Genomic DNA, 15,553 nt, shown 5'->3' on the forward strand with positions numbered 1-15,553 from the left:
TTACCTCTAAATATTACCCAAAATCAAATTATCATGTATTTTTCAAGTATGAGATTATATTACACTTTTCACTCAGCATTAAATGTCAGCACTAATTGCTTAATCTTCAATTCTTTTGACTCTAAAAACCATTTCCAACATGCATGAGAGACCACCCCTCTCTTCCATTCTTATCTTTACTGCATTACACACACTAGGTGTGTGGTGTTTCTCTGTCAATCTCATGTGCTTCATCTCATCTCTTACTCAACTCCTCCATTCACCACTAAAACCATTTTATCTATTTCACTCTCTCACTTCAATCATTTATTTATTTTATATCTTTTTCACTTATCTCTATCTCACGCACAAAAAACACACACCGTTTACCAGTAGATGCACTAATACAACTGTATGAGAGTCATTTACACTCCACATTTGCATGCTCTGTGGTATGCCAAGAAATGGGCTTTAAAGTTTCTCTTTGTTTGATTTTTCTTTGTTGGTTGCTTCTTGTTCTAAGTTTGAGAGTTGATGGCATTGGCACTGAGGTTTATGTCAAATTATTACGAGCCCCTCGTGAGTTCTCTAATATAAAATCAGCCACGTTTGCTTTTGAAGTTTTGGTGGGTGGCAATGGCGGAATTTGCACAGATTGCTCCACAAATTGCAAGGTTGGTTCTTAGTTCTTACACAAGCAAAAATACGTTTTCCTTGTGGGTTTTTCAGATGCGATTTTGGTCTGATTTGTGTAACTGGTAAAAATTGGACATGGTTTCAAGATTTAAGCGCCATCTCTCTGTGTTTGCTTTTCGAGCGGCTTAATCTTCTTGAACAAGTTTGTTTTTTTAATATGGTTCAATTCAATGCATGTGCCTGTAAAAAACGAAGTGCTGTATTTATACTGTGACTAATTTGATTCACTTGTCAAGTTGTGATTTTAGTTTATTGCAATTTTTTTTTAAAAAAAATATAGAAAGAAATGCCTGCTATCTGTTCTTTTTTCATTATATAATCGAATGTGCCATATCAGGTTTAGTTCCCTTGAATTTTGTAAATTAATTTGTACAAACATTACAAATGCAGCTGGATAATAGCACATTTTCAGCTTGTGAAGGTGGAAATATGACCTATACAAGTCTGCTAGATGGAAATCACACATTTGAGGTGTGCGCCAATGGGTTGTCTGGAGTTGCCTGTGCCGGCTATGATTGGATTGTTGGTTGAGCATCCTCCTATGTTTCTTTAACTTGCACACCTCCTTCCAAATTATTGTGACATTAAGCAGTGTTATCCACCTAAAGTCTGGAAAATTATGTGCTTCAAATGTCTTTAATATGTATGCATAAGAAAAAATTTCGTTTCATTCCATTCCAATATTTGCTGCTGGCTTTAAATAGCTTGCTTTTTTTTTTTTGCATTAGGAGTGTCAAAATTTTATTTGGGACATATTAAATCAATGTAACATGAATTTCCATCAATGGGAGCTTATAATTCTTGAAGATATATTGCATGGTATCATGCATTCTCAATTTTGCTTATCCTTTTTTAAGGATAACACCCCATGGAAAGTGTTTTTTAATCAATCTCAAGTGACAATTTTTTATCCAATAATATCCTTCACGCAGATAAGGTTTCTGCACACTAAAATGCAGGGTATGCTGAAATATGGATAATAGTTGGCAATGGTGATTCTTAAGGTGGGGTGGGGGGTGGGGGGGCAATAACCCTCACATGAGAAAAATTAGAAGGTTTTTCTAAAATTCAACATTTCTCCCCCTTGATTCCCTGGATCCACCCTCTGATGTTAGGACAATATTTTCGCGTAAGTTTAGTTCTTCTAGTCAAATGATCTTTCCAAACAACAGCCTGATCTAATTTGCACTTCTTGCAGACACTATTAACCCAACAGCATATGTTACTACTCCAACGCCCTTTACTAGTGCTTCTCATGTCTTAGTGAACATATCTTTCAGTGAACCTTGTGGTGGTGGAGGTGGTTTCAGATGTTCTACTATAAAAACCTGCAACGTGAGTAGATGGTCAGCTGAAACTCGATCGAGACTCAACAATGCTCTGTTTCTTTATAATGGTTTAGTTCGAAATCATAATTTCAAGTATGCTCTTGCTGACTACCTTCTTTCTTGACAGCTTCTGGTTTATGGTGCGGGTGAGGTTGTACCGAGTACATTTGACGTTGTTCAGCCACATTTGAAATATTCTATTGTTGTCCGTTTATCTCAAAGAATTCAATATGGACGTGTGATCTTGGTAATGGATAGAAATTTCTGTTCAGACTCTGCAGGAAACATATTTGCGAGGAGTAAAAATTCGAGTTATTTCATACACATTGGTGAGTTCAATTGCTGCATATTTTTTTTTTAAATGAAATTGTAGCCTGATTTCTATTTGTAGTTGAATGCATACCGAGTGATCTATTGTTTTGGATTCATGCAGATAGAAGAAGCAATAATGTGAACTTGAAGACTCATATACCCGAAAGACAGCTTCCAATTGAAAGTGAAACTAGAACTGTACTGGCAACTAATAAAAATAGGAATCTAAAGTTGTACTTATATTTCACGGAACCAGTCCTCAACTCATCCACTGAAATTCTAAATTCCATCACCACAAGTGAAGGATCATTTGTGCCCGTCAGTGGGGATACCTTTGGAAATCGAAGATTTGGCTATCAGGTTGGTGATAGTGAACCTCTGCCTAATTGAATTTATTAATTTCTATTGTGCTTACAAGCATAACAGACCTGTTATATTTACCATATTTGTATTTCTCACCTTTTCTTTTCTTTTACAAGTTGCAGCTAACAGATGTAGCGGAGATGGCTGTTGTTACTGTGAGCGTGCAAACAAACTTAGTAATCAGCAGACAAGGGACCTCTGTCACTCCTGTACCTCCCATAACTTTTCTCTATGGTATTTGACATTACTTTTGAACTCGTGTTTTACACCAATACTTTGTTGTTTGAAACTTATTGGAAATTTTTTCCTCGGTTTTGAATTCTTTTTATTTTTTTAGATTCTCAAAGGCCTACGGTTAGGCTGAGCACAACAAGCAAAATGCGAACAAAAGAAACGAGTATTCCGATTGTGATCAAATTCGTGAAGCCGGTATTTGGCTTTAACTCATCTCTTATAACCATCTCTGGTGGTCATTTGCTCAGGTAAGCTGCTTCATAAATTGATTACTGGTTGTGGACTAAATTTCTTTTTGTCATCAGTTTGGTTTTGTGCTATTCAGTTTCCAGGAGATGACTAAGAGCATCTATGCCGTGCATGTACATGCACTCGCCGATTCTATATCAGTCTATATTCCCGAAAACATAACCACGGATGTCTCTGGAAATAAAAATAGAGCGTCCAACACTCTACTAATCAGGCACTGTAAGGATTCTGTCTCTAAATTCTTGGAAAACATAGAATCTTTATGAAAATAAATTTGAGGGAGTTTTTTGTGTTTTGATTATCAATTTTCTTTTTTGTTGTGCAGATTCTGTGCCGGTGGAATCTTTGATTCTTTCAACCTTTGTTACTACTGCTTTTGGTGTGACATGTTTGATTGGAGGGTTTCTCACTGTTTCAACAGCAACACTTTTATCTTTTGGAGCATTCTCCAGGCCAAGTTCTATCTTATCCTCCGACCCTGCAAGATATATTTTTGTAATTTCCCTTCTCGCTCTACAGTCTTATGGATTGAAGAAATATAAGTTAACATTGACTGAATTTCGATGATTTTAAAATATGAAGAAATTTGGATTCAATTTTGTCAATATGCTTTATATAATTGCACGACAAAAGGAAAGGAAATGTTCTTTTTTTGATAAAATTTCACGAGAACTTGAAACTTGTTTGACTGAAATTTTTCTTGAAAAGCTTCGATAAAATAATATTACCATTTCATGAATTCTGAGCAACTTCCATGTCTTTTTTACTTTGTGCAGAGAATCGCTTACCACATTCAGGTGTTTGCCTTATCTAAATGGCTGGCAGTTACTTCGCCTATAGAATATTATGAATTCGCAAGAGGTCTGCAATGGAGTATCCCTTACTTGAAGCTCCCATGGGAGAGAAAAAATGTCCTGCCAATGATGGTTGGATCGAGTTCTTCTAGGAGCCGACTAGTACATAGTTCTGAAATCCGTGAAACAGGAGTTTTCAAGGGTGTTCAACCAAGAGCTGGCAGTCTGGAATCAGCAGCCAAAGTGTATGGATTGCCATTGACTCCTATGGAATACATATCCTATTTTGAGGTCAAATGCCCTTACTTTTATTCGCGTTTTAACACGTAATACTGGTTACAACAGCATTTGTGTGTTCGTGTGTAAATTTCTCCCACTCAAAAAATAGGATCTAAGTTGAGTTGAGCCAACTCATGAACCTGCCGATTAGACAGGAGAAAGTCTTTCTCGAGCTCAAACATTCTGTTTGAGCTCAACTTTAGTAGTTCAAAAGTTCGTCAGATGACCTACGAGCTTATTTTTTTTCTATATATGTAAATGATGGATAGAATATGTATAAAAATATTTTATATACAATCAATATTATTATATAAAAGCGCTGTTAATCATTTCATAGATATTGCTCATGAAATAGCCTGAGCTTGCAATGCAAACTGATTATCTGTCGTAAACATAGTCGTTAAACAAAGCCAATTAGCCAAGTGGAGCCCATGAGGCAGATCATGAGCTCGACCTTGAGCTTTTCTATTTTTGTTCGATGAGTTTGTACTCAGAGTTAAATTTTTCTGAGTTGTGCTCTGGCTGGAGTCCTTGAGATAATTACAAGCTCAAACTCATTACATTTCTATACACGTGTGCGAGGGTAGCATACTCCATCTTACTGCATGAGAAATATAGGCTCAGATGGTTGTTTGCCGCTTTGTTCAGTGTATAATCATTCTTTGTTATTCCGGCCTTATTATTGACTTATATATATTGCAATTTTGCAGAGCCATAATATTGTGCCTCAAGCTGAATATATTTTAGATCCAAGAAATTCACATGGGTAAGTATTTTATAAAACTTCTGATGCTCATCTATTCGATCTTATTTTGGTGAATTCAACTTTGACAAAAGCAAACTTCAATCTACACTTATCTGGTAAAGAGCCAAGGTCTGAAATCTTGTTATATGTGCATTCGGTAAAACGAGTTTGTATTTACTATTTAGTTATGTGCTAGTCACTTTTGTTAACCAATCAAACTGTTTATTTCTAGGTGGAGAGATTTCAGTAGAAGCATGTTTTGGTTATCCATAATTGGTGGCACCTTGGTTCTGGTCCATGTTTTATTCCTTTTTATCCTTAAATTCAAGAAGAAAAACAACGAAAAACAGAGCTTTGGAGCTCTTATTTTTCCAAGATTCGAGATATTTCTGCTAATTCTTGCGCTACCATGCTTCTGCAAAGCTTCAGCTGCTTTGCTCAAAGGTACTTAAAATTAACCGACTCTGCCAAAATATGTGTTCGTTCTGAATCATTTTGGCTTTTGATATTTTTTTCCCTGATTAAGAAATTATGTTTTATTTAACGTGGCAAGGTGGGACGTCTTCTGAAATGGCCATAGGCTTTCTGATCATGAGTATAGTTTCTTTGGTTATGTTATCATTGTTTTTGTTCCTTTCCTGCGGAATCACGCTAGGGAAGCTGCTTCAGTACAAGGAAGTACATCGTGAGGGACAAATATTTCGATGGTATAAAGAAATTATTCGAGTCATACTGGGTCCTGGTAAAAGAAGCCAATGGACGTGGAAGAACCGCCCTGGTTCAACTAATCTTACCATTTTCGGTCCTCTATTTGAGGATCTTAGAGGCCCTCCAAAGTACATGCTGTCTCAGATTTCTGTTGGTCGTGTGAACAAACGTGATGACAGAATAATTGCTTCTGATGACGAAACGGAAGATGCAGAAGCGCCCATAATTCAAAAATTGTTTGGAATTATGAGGATTTACTACACATTTCTTGAATGTTCAAAACGTGTGGCACTCGGAATCGTGGCTGTTGCTTATTTACAGAACTCATCCTCAAAAACTCCAACGATCATAGTACTTTGTATGACCTCATTTCAACTGTTCTTCATGGTTCTTAAGAAGCCATTCATTAAGAAAAGGGTCCAACTAGTTGAGATTGTCTCAGTGTCAGGTGAGGTCGCCATTTTTGCAATCTGTTATGTTTTCTTGGAACATAAGTTTTCCCCCCAAAACGAGAGGAAAATTGGGATTTCGATGCTGTTGATTTTCTTGTTAGCCTTTCTAGTCCAAATGATCAATGAATGGCGTGCACTATACCGACAGACAAAGCGTCTGGATCCCATTAACAACTCGTTTTTACGAGGTTTGGAAAATGCTTTAATTGGATTCCTCTTGTTCTGCTGTCCCCACGGTTTGGTCAAGGATCTCGACCGAAAGTTCCCTTTAAACAACACGCCTGAAACGGCAGAAACCACTTTTTCTGTTAACAGGATTCAGAGTTTGGGAAGCGCGGCCTCGGGAGACAAGTCGTGGTTGAAGCAAATTCAAGAACTAGCAAGATCAAGCTTTAGTAAAGATGGAGCCAGGACCAGCCCAGGCGATCCATCCACGAGTAAATCGACCAAGTTGAGCGGATTTTGGAGAGCTAGGATGAGTGGAAGTTCGACTGCATCTACTGACGTTAGTACAAAACAGAGGGGATTGCACAGAGAATTGGAAGAAATTTTTTCATTAAAATGAGACAATCTTAAATATCCCTTCTGAAGTTTTGGTGGTCCTTTCTTATGCGCTTGAAAATTCTGTAGGTAAGGGGAAATGGCAGCATGATTTAATGATTCTTGTGGTTAAGTATTCAAGAATTGAGAATCACAGTAGAATGAGATTTTACAGGCCATATGTGCAGCAAATGCAGCTACACCTTTACAGGGTGGATTCTAGCAAAGAGAGATTATCTTTTCAAAATGTTCAAATGTATTTTGCATTTGGTAGGTTTCGAAACAGCTATTGCAGTCCAACCACCGCTGGTTTAGAGTAGTACTGCAGCCTAAATATCTTACAAGTAAACTGTATTGCTGTGGGATTTGTGCGTAAAGCCTTGCAAATTGTGCGATTTGTGTTTGTGTATGACGAGCTGACTGGCTGTGCTAATTCATGTTGTGTATAATTTGGAAGGTAGGGGCAGGCCAGTCTACAACCCGTCGCAATCCACTATTATGTGTGGCGGAGCAGTCCACCATTTTGACGAGTTGAAAAATTATTCACCCAACCACCTATTTTATATAATAGGGCAGGGTAAGTCGATTCAACAAACCTGACCTATTTTGACATCTTTACTTATCATCTATCTAATTGGTGTCTCAAAATGTGGAAAAAGACTATGAACTAATTTTTAATTTCATTGCTAACTCATAAAATATTTTGTTATGAGAATGAAATAATTGAAAAATATGATACCATAAAAGATGTTATAAAAGTCTATTCCCCTATCTTATATATTATAAGAAAATATGACCTCATAAAATCATAATAATCTAATTAATTTATATTAATAAAAAATTTAATCGATATAAGTATCAAAACTAGGTAATGAAATCAAATAAAAGTTTAATGGTAGAGTAGATCTCTTGTGAGACGGTCTCACGAATCTTTATCTTTGAGACATGTCAATCCTACCGATATTCACAATAAAAAATAACATTTTTAGCATAAAAAATAATATTTTTTCATGGATTACTCAAATAAGATATCTGTCTTACAAATTATGACATGTGAGATCATCTTACATAAGTTTTTGCCTTAATGATAAGATCAGATACACCATAAAATAGGGTAATTTACGTTTACTTTCCGTACACTTTATGTGTTTTGCACTCATCTATCTTTACATGATCTTTACATGTTATAATTTTAAAGAGAGATAAGTGTCACTGACATAAAATATATAAAATATATGGAAGGGGAATGTAAATCCAATAAAATATATGTGAAAAATAAGACATAACAAGAAACTTATTATGTCCTGTATTTTAACGCAACACTAACTTCAAATAATATAAATTTTACACTAAAAACAAAATTCATTTTCAACTCATCAACTCTAACGTCCTGACGAAAATGAATGTTCTCCTAATATTTTTTATTATTTTATTTGCAATTAAATTATTCCGCAAAACATTCATTAATACGATAATTAAAAGTATAAATAGGTTCATTTATGTTTATTAATTAATTTATATGATGAAATTGTTTAAAATAATTAACTAATTTAAATAGTTAATTAAATTTATTTAAAATTACATTAATTGAGTTAAATTTGTATTTTATTCATTTGAATAATTGAACTTATTGATTAATATCTTTAATAATAATATTTACTATTAAACTATAGTATACATAAAAATAATATTAAGATAAAACAACTAAAATATAATTTTCATAGTTATCTAATTAAAATTTTATTATTTTATTCAATTAATACAATTTTCATGGTTAACAAAAATTAACTATATATGAATAAATAATCTTTTAAAATAAAAAGTTACAGTTTACAGAATATTATAATTAAATTATTAATAATTAAACCTATAATATATTACATTTAACAATTATAATAATTAAAGAAAAACAAAAATAATAATAAGCAATCGCGGTGTAGCATAAGGTCTAGCTGCTGCTGGTTGCCTGAGTCACCATGATTTATTTTCTCTCACAATCCTGTCGGGCCGGGGGTGAAGGGCGCCTAAGGTGAGCGATTTCACCTTTTGGAGCAAAGAAATAAGATGCTATATTTTCAAATACAAAAAATAATTCTAAGTTGGTTCAAAAATATTAAATTTTCTCTAAGTTGACGTTTCTTTTTTAACTCGATTTCTATATCTTCGCAGAACGACTTTTGCGGGTTCTGCACACCGATTATTCTTGTTTACTGTTATTATTGAAATCCCAAAAAATTTGATAAAGAATAAGGAAATTGTATTTGGAAAAAAAAACAAAAATTATTCCTTGGCAGCCAGATATGAAATTTGATTTTTACGCTGATCTTGCCTTAGATAAGTAAAAGATGGGGACATATAGATGCTCTAAATCGTGTTACACTTTGCTCAAACAAAATTTGTTTATAAAAATTATTAAAAAGTAAATGCACGAAACATCATTATTTAACGACAAGATATGAACAACTCTTTTGACATATGTAAAATTTGCAAAACTAGATATTCTTATAAAACGATTGGTGGTTCAAATGATACCGGCCCTTTGAAAAAACATTTAGTCAAGGTACATAAACTTGACCCTGATCCGCTACAATCATTCGGTAGGAACTTACCCAACAACAAATTAATCCTTCAAGTGGTAAAACTTTCACAATTAAAAAAAAAATTTCTCGAAAAGTCATCATAAAATTTGTAACTGTTTTCAACTTTTTATAATATCTAAATAATAAAGTTTTGTTAAATAGTTCAGTTTTTGTTGAATTTATTTGTATTATTTAACATAGTTTTTACACTATTTTTAAGCACACACTTAAGAAATATTGCTTTAATATATATAAAATATAAAAACACTAAAATATTATCTTTCAAATATTTTTTTATAGTTAGTTTGACAAGTGATATTTGGACTAATTTGAAAAATAAATCTTATCTATTGTTACATCTAATTGGATTGATGAATCTTGGACTGTGCAAAAAATAATTTTAGCGTTAGATAAATTAAAATCGTCACACAATGCATACAGAATAGCTAGATATATTTTAAATATTATTTAGATTTATGACATACAAAATAAAATAATTTCGATCACATTAGATAATGCGAGTGTCAATATTCTTGCGATTAAATATCTTAAATATTCACTAAAATCGATTTTAGATGGTAAATTGATTCATATTAGATGTGCATGTCATATTATCAACTTATGTATTAAATGTGCCTATGATGAACATATGTCTAATTTAATAAAAAAAATCAAATTATATGGGAAATTATAACATGAGAGAAAAAAATTGACGTGATTGGAAAAAACTAGTCAAATCAAACATGATTAAATTTAAAATTTATTCTTCCTGTTGAAACTCGATGGAATTTTTTATATCACTTGCTTCATACTTTGTTACATTTTCAAGATTTAATTACTTCATATTACGATAATATTATGATAGAAATTTTTAAAGAAGCAACTGAAATTTTCTGGCATTAAATACTCTAATGCAACCATGTTTTTACATTTTTTTTCAATATGTTTTATAAATTTATTGACTATTGTAATGATTCTATTATGCGTGATTTAATTTCAAATATGGAAACAAAATTTTCAAAATATCGGGAGAATATCCCAATTGTGCGTGATTTAGTAATATTATTTGATTCTAGTCAAAGTCAAGGTGAGTTAGACGTATCTTTTGAATATTATGCTAAATTTTTTCGAAAAAATGTTAAAGATCAAAAGAAGTCAATTATGCATTATCTCCAAGATTTGTTTGTTTGTACGCTAGCAAACAATGTGAACTGAGTGTGCAGCCGAAAGAGATGCCGACATATAAAAAGCAAAAGTGGAGCACTCAACTTCTTTCAAAGTCTGAAACGACAAAAGTTTAAAGAAAAATCAGTGAAAACGATAAATTAAAATGACATCCAAATTTATCTAAGCCAATATATTGATACTACAGAGAATTTTGATGTTCTTGATCGGTGGAAAGTAAATTTTCAACTTTATCCAGTATTAGTGACAATTGCAAAAGATGTCTTACACGTTCAAAGCTCAAGCGTTGCTTTCGAATTAACATTTTTAGTATGTGAAAAAATAATTGGTGAATAAAGAACTAATTTAAAGTCAGAAACACTTAGCATGCTAACATTCATACAAGATTGGTTTGCAGCAAAAGAAAAATAAGACCGCTGGAGCGATCGAAGAATTTCAAAACTCAAGTTTCGACGAAGGTCTGAAGTATTCAAAATATATTTTAATAAATCGTGATACATTTTAGATTTTCAATTATAAAATCAATTTTTAATTTATTTTTATTTTATGATTAATCAGTATTTTTCAACTCAAAATACTAAATTAAAAAATGTTCATTAATTAAAGTAATTTTATATTAAATAATAATAATAGTCAGATCCGGATCATATATTTGGTTCGAACAGGACTTGAACCGATCTATAAATAATAGAACCGATCTGAGGATCGGATTGAACCTTGGAACCGCGACCGATTCCCGCACCACCCGGTTCGAAACTGGACCAGAATCGGAACCCATGAACCGATAAGCATGCCTAATTGTTTCCACTTCAATTCCATGCCTTTTTCACCAAAATATGTATGTGTTGTCTTGATACCTGTATATGACACTAAAAAAAATATAAAAACGAATAATTCTGCTTGAAAACAAACAATATCATCAAATAAAAAGAAAATTTAAGTGCTAGAATTGCATTTAACAGGGCTGTATACCTTTGAACCTAAGGACAAAGGCAAGGATATATTGGCTGAAGAGCCCGTCAAGCTGCCCAATGCCCAAGCTATTATTAATGTTGTTATCCAGTGGTCAGATGAGATAGTTCAAAAAAGACTTGAATTTTTTGTTAATAAATTGGTATAATACAGGACAATACTCATTTCTCTATGATTAGAAAAGAGAAAAAGTTAAAGGTTGCGGATGACCTAGAAGATGACATTCTAAGGTGGGCAGAACAGAGCTAATCTCTTAAGCCTTGCACCATAGAGAGTTCATCGGTTTGGAACTGCGTGAGAGTGTGCCGCGAGAGATAATTAAACATAAAAAAAGCCAATTTGATCCGCACAATCTTCAAGTTCGTGATGAATAGGTTGTGATTCAATAGTTGGAGATGGATAATCTGTCAATCTCAATAATGGTCAAATTAAAAAGGCAAGAGTATGAGCTACCTATTGAAGATGATGAATATCAGGCTGAGGAAAGCCTACTTCAAATCAAGCTGGTGGTTATGCTTGTGACCAGCTTAAGAAGAATATTGAGTATAGTGAGGTAGATACTCTAGTTGTTAACTCCTCAACTCAATACACTCAAGCTAGGAAACAACTGATCCCTGATCAACCATCCTCTGAAGTAACCGAAGCTCCGCTAGTGCTCAAGGTACCCAACCCAATATTTATATAGATTTTTGGTTACGTCGATCATGCTTCTACCTCTCCTCATCACATGGGTGATTCTACTACTTCTGCTCCAAGTCTTTGCCGCAGACTGCCTCCACAAAAAACCAGATGGGAACTCTTCTTGAGATTCCATTGACCTCGGTCGATGATGTGGTCTAGTCCCTGTCTGAGTTTGAATTCATTGATGCCCCCAAGACAACCACTCCTAAATCTCTAGATTCAAGTATGGCTGAGGAGGAAAATGTTGAAGAGATGGCTGAATCTAGCCCAGATGTCTAAAATTCCAAATTTTGCTCCTCTTACAAATCAAGCTTGTGAGGATCCAATTACTATGGATGAGAATATTACTCCCATTATTTTGTCTTCAAGCGGTGCTCTAATTGTATTCGCTGATGCCGTAATGACCCAAGTTCTGTTATCAATAAAGTATGACCTAAATATGATTAAGATTTCAATATTTAAGCAAATTAAGTGTTTATTCAACAACTAGTTCAAAATGATTGAAGAGCAGATCAGAACTGTCGATTCAGAATGTCCGAAGTGAGTTTGGAAATTCCGAACAGAGATATGAGATTTCAGATCAGCAATCATACCTTTTGAAGTATTGTGTCAAATAAGCATCGACGCGTAGGAGTTCAGAGCTTCCGAAGGAAAGATCGGAGGGTCCAAAAGGTGTGGCGTTGACATGGAGAGTTCAGAACATCTGAACTTGACCTAGGTAAAGTGGACTCGGGATTCAGATTTTGTGCACCAATTTCAAAGTATCCTCTCATTTTCTAGTGCATTATAATCTTCTCCCGTTGTTCTCGAATTTGTACGAGTTACGCATAGCTCACGGAGTAAGCGGTGACTCGTGGAGTGAGCTGTGAGGCTATCGACCCCAAAAAGCTGATGACGGGGCCTTATTTATAATATGGAGATAGTAGTTGAAGCATAAATGTAGAATAATATAGTTTTTTGGGTTATAATGTTTAGGATCAGTAAGTAAAAATCCTTATTATCCCAGACCGGTGTAGAGGTATGTAAGTACTGACTGAGATATGCATATGAGTATGCATGCTTATGTGTTGAATTTTACTTGTCATTATATGCATGTTTTGTTTCATAATATTTTGCGGTATTTGCATATCATGTTGAGGAAGTATCCTTGAGATAGTCAGCTAATGGGGTCACTACCTTTTCTTGTGGACGATCGGGCACTAGTTGACATCAGATCCAATGGAACAACATGCTATAGTGACCCAATACATTCTAGGTCCACGATCCTGATTCAATGTGGATTCACCCAATGGTTCGATGGAACAAAGTGCTAAACATTTAAGCGCCTCCAGACTGAGCATGAGTTTCCAGTTTGATCATTGATCACAAATTCATGATTCATTCATGCACATATAGGTTTGTATACTCATGTTGTATGTACTGGGAGATTTGTCGCCCACATAATTGCTTTCATCTTGGAAAACCTATTCTACATGACAGGTCTCAGGTTGGACAGACAAGGAGAAGCCAACGGTGACCAATAGATATCATGTGCTTACTTCTTGAAGGGTTTGATTCTTGTTGTTTATTTTGGTTTAATACTGAGTTCCATTTGGTTGTATCATACTATTCAGGTTTTACCGCTAGAATAACAGAGATGTTTTGGTTTATGATTCTATGATGGTTTACCAGTTTCCTCACTTTATATTAGGAATCTAATTATGTTTAATTAAGTTAATTATCGCATTCTAGTGAAACTTTAATGTAGGCATTCCGGGTAAGGGTCACTACATATGCTGACCAAACAGATGACCAGCCTAATATGGATCATCTGCAAATGTTTTTCCTTGTCAATACGAGGAGAGGGTCGGTTACAGTGCCCGAAAGCGTAACGGAAGTTTGAAAAATAATGTTTTTGAACAAGACAAAACCGAGCACCCCTTTTAAGTGTAGCAAATAACAAAAACACAAAAATGTCATACATAGAATGTTTTAGAAATTTTACCTATCAATCACAAATGATTGATGATGGCTCCAACTAAGTTGTTAAACAACTTAGCTCTTCAATGGGTAGACAATCTACAAGCTTCCTATGAGCACTCCTTGCTCAAAAATAAAGCCCACCACCAACAAATAAGATCTTCGCTAATTTTGCACTAGAAAAATTAGAGGATTTTTCTTTTGAGAAGGATAAGTTTTTTTAACAATTGAAGAAGCAAAATTGGGAGAAAAATAGAATGGAAATTTCGGCCATCACAATGCTTGGAGGAGAGAAGGAAAATTTGTTGGTTGTGTAAAAAGTTAAAAGTTACATGAACATGCCATGAATTGTTTGTTGAAAAAGTTTCCTCCAACCCTTTACCTCCCAAACATGTAATTTTTTTGGGCTTGTACAATTTCTCAAACGTCCACTACTCGTTTTCTTAAGACGTACTATAATTTTTGTTTCTCCTTAATCTCCATAATTCAAAATATACATATATATATATATATATATATATATATATATATATATATATATATATACTTTAAAACACCTTGTACCATTTTCAAAATACAACAACCAACTAACATTTGAAACTCAAAGGACATAGTTCTAATCGTAAAATCGTCAGACATTTTACGAAAATTAAAAACAATATTTGAAAAGTATAGCATATACTATAACCTCTCAAAAACCACTCAAACATAATCGCAGTCACAAAAATATCTTTAACATAACTTAAAATCATAAACTAGTGCGGAAAACTAGCGTTGGTCCTCGGGTTATGTGCAAATTCAGTCCAACAAAGTCAACCATCAAGACCTCCAATAATATTATTATCATAATCATCTGCATCAATCACATCTAGTGAGCACTATAATCTTGAATAACAAGTACTACATATACATATCAAATACAAAAAGTGAAAATACTTGTACTTAAAATATCATTTTCATGAAGATGCATAAACTTTAAAACAAAAACATTTCCATTAACTTTTCATAAACATTTTCGTAAACATTTTCATATCACCATAAACATATTCATATTCATATTCGTATTCATATTCATTTTCCTTTCATCACTCCATATCATTCATCATTTTATCATAAACATTTCCTTTTTCATCATAAGAATATACGTTTTCCTTTTATTGAATTTGGATAGTTAATTGTGACTTTCGTATCATCATAAGGTCGATGGATCCATCTATCATAAAACACAGTACTAGGTGGCGGGGACATCAGCGAAACTCTCACATGTCAACTGAGCCTTGGCCTTTCATCATCATATAGAAATACGATCGGCGGGCTCCCTCTGTGGCCTTCTCCCATAGACGGGCTCCCTCTGGGTCCTTTTCCCTCACGACATCCCCATTCATATCATCATAATATTGACAATTACTCCACCTCCTCCAATGTTTCACATTTTCATCACTTTATGAAAATTAAACATGCATATAACGTTTTTCTTTTAAACCAAGCATGCAATTTT

The 15,553-nt window shown here is 33.9% G+C and overlaps 1 protein-coding gene across 6 annotated transcripts; it reads left to right on the forward strand.

The window, feature by feature from the left end:
• Positions 1-245: 245 nt before the first annotated feature.
• LOC140804373 (uncharacterized) lies at positions 246-6,938 on the forward strand. 6 transcript variants are annotated; one of them, XM_073160355.1, is made up of 13 exons: positions 246-653; positions 1,066-1,201; positions 1,874-2,010; positions 2,131-2,332; positions 2,437-2,675; positions 2,795-2,912; positions 3,016-3,160; positions 3,238-3,380; positions 3,487-3,656; positions 3,938-4,246; positions 4,945-5,000; positions 5,212-5,423; positions 5,533-6,938. In XM_073160355.1, exons 1-13 carry the CDS (start codon positions 444-446, stop codon positions 6,702-6,704), a joined length of 3,249 nt encoding a protein of 1,082 aa, XP_073016456.1. In that variant the 5' UTR covers positions 246-443; the 3' UTR covers positions 6,705-6,938. The 6 variants fall into 6 exon arrangements, with proteins under 6 accessions (XP_073016456.1, XP_073016457.1, XP_073016459.1 ...); XM_073160356.1 differs by having other exon boundaries at positions 251-653; positions 2,801-2,912; XM_073160357.1 differs by lacking the exons at positions 246-653; positions 1,066-1,201 and adding an exon at positions 1,205-1,318.
• The last annotated feature ends 8,615 nt before the right edge of the window (positions 6,939-15,553 follow it).

This window comes from Primulina eburnea, chromosome 11 (assembly GCF_022965805.1).
Source record: "Primulina eburnea isolate SZY01 chromosome 11, ASM2296580v1, whole genome shotgun sequence".
Lineage (NCBI taxonomy): Eukaryota > Viridiplantae > Streptophyta > Magnoliopsida > Lamiales > Gesneriaceae > Primulina > Primulina eburnea.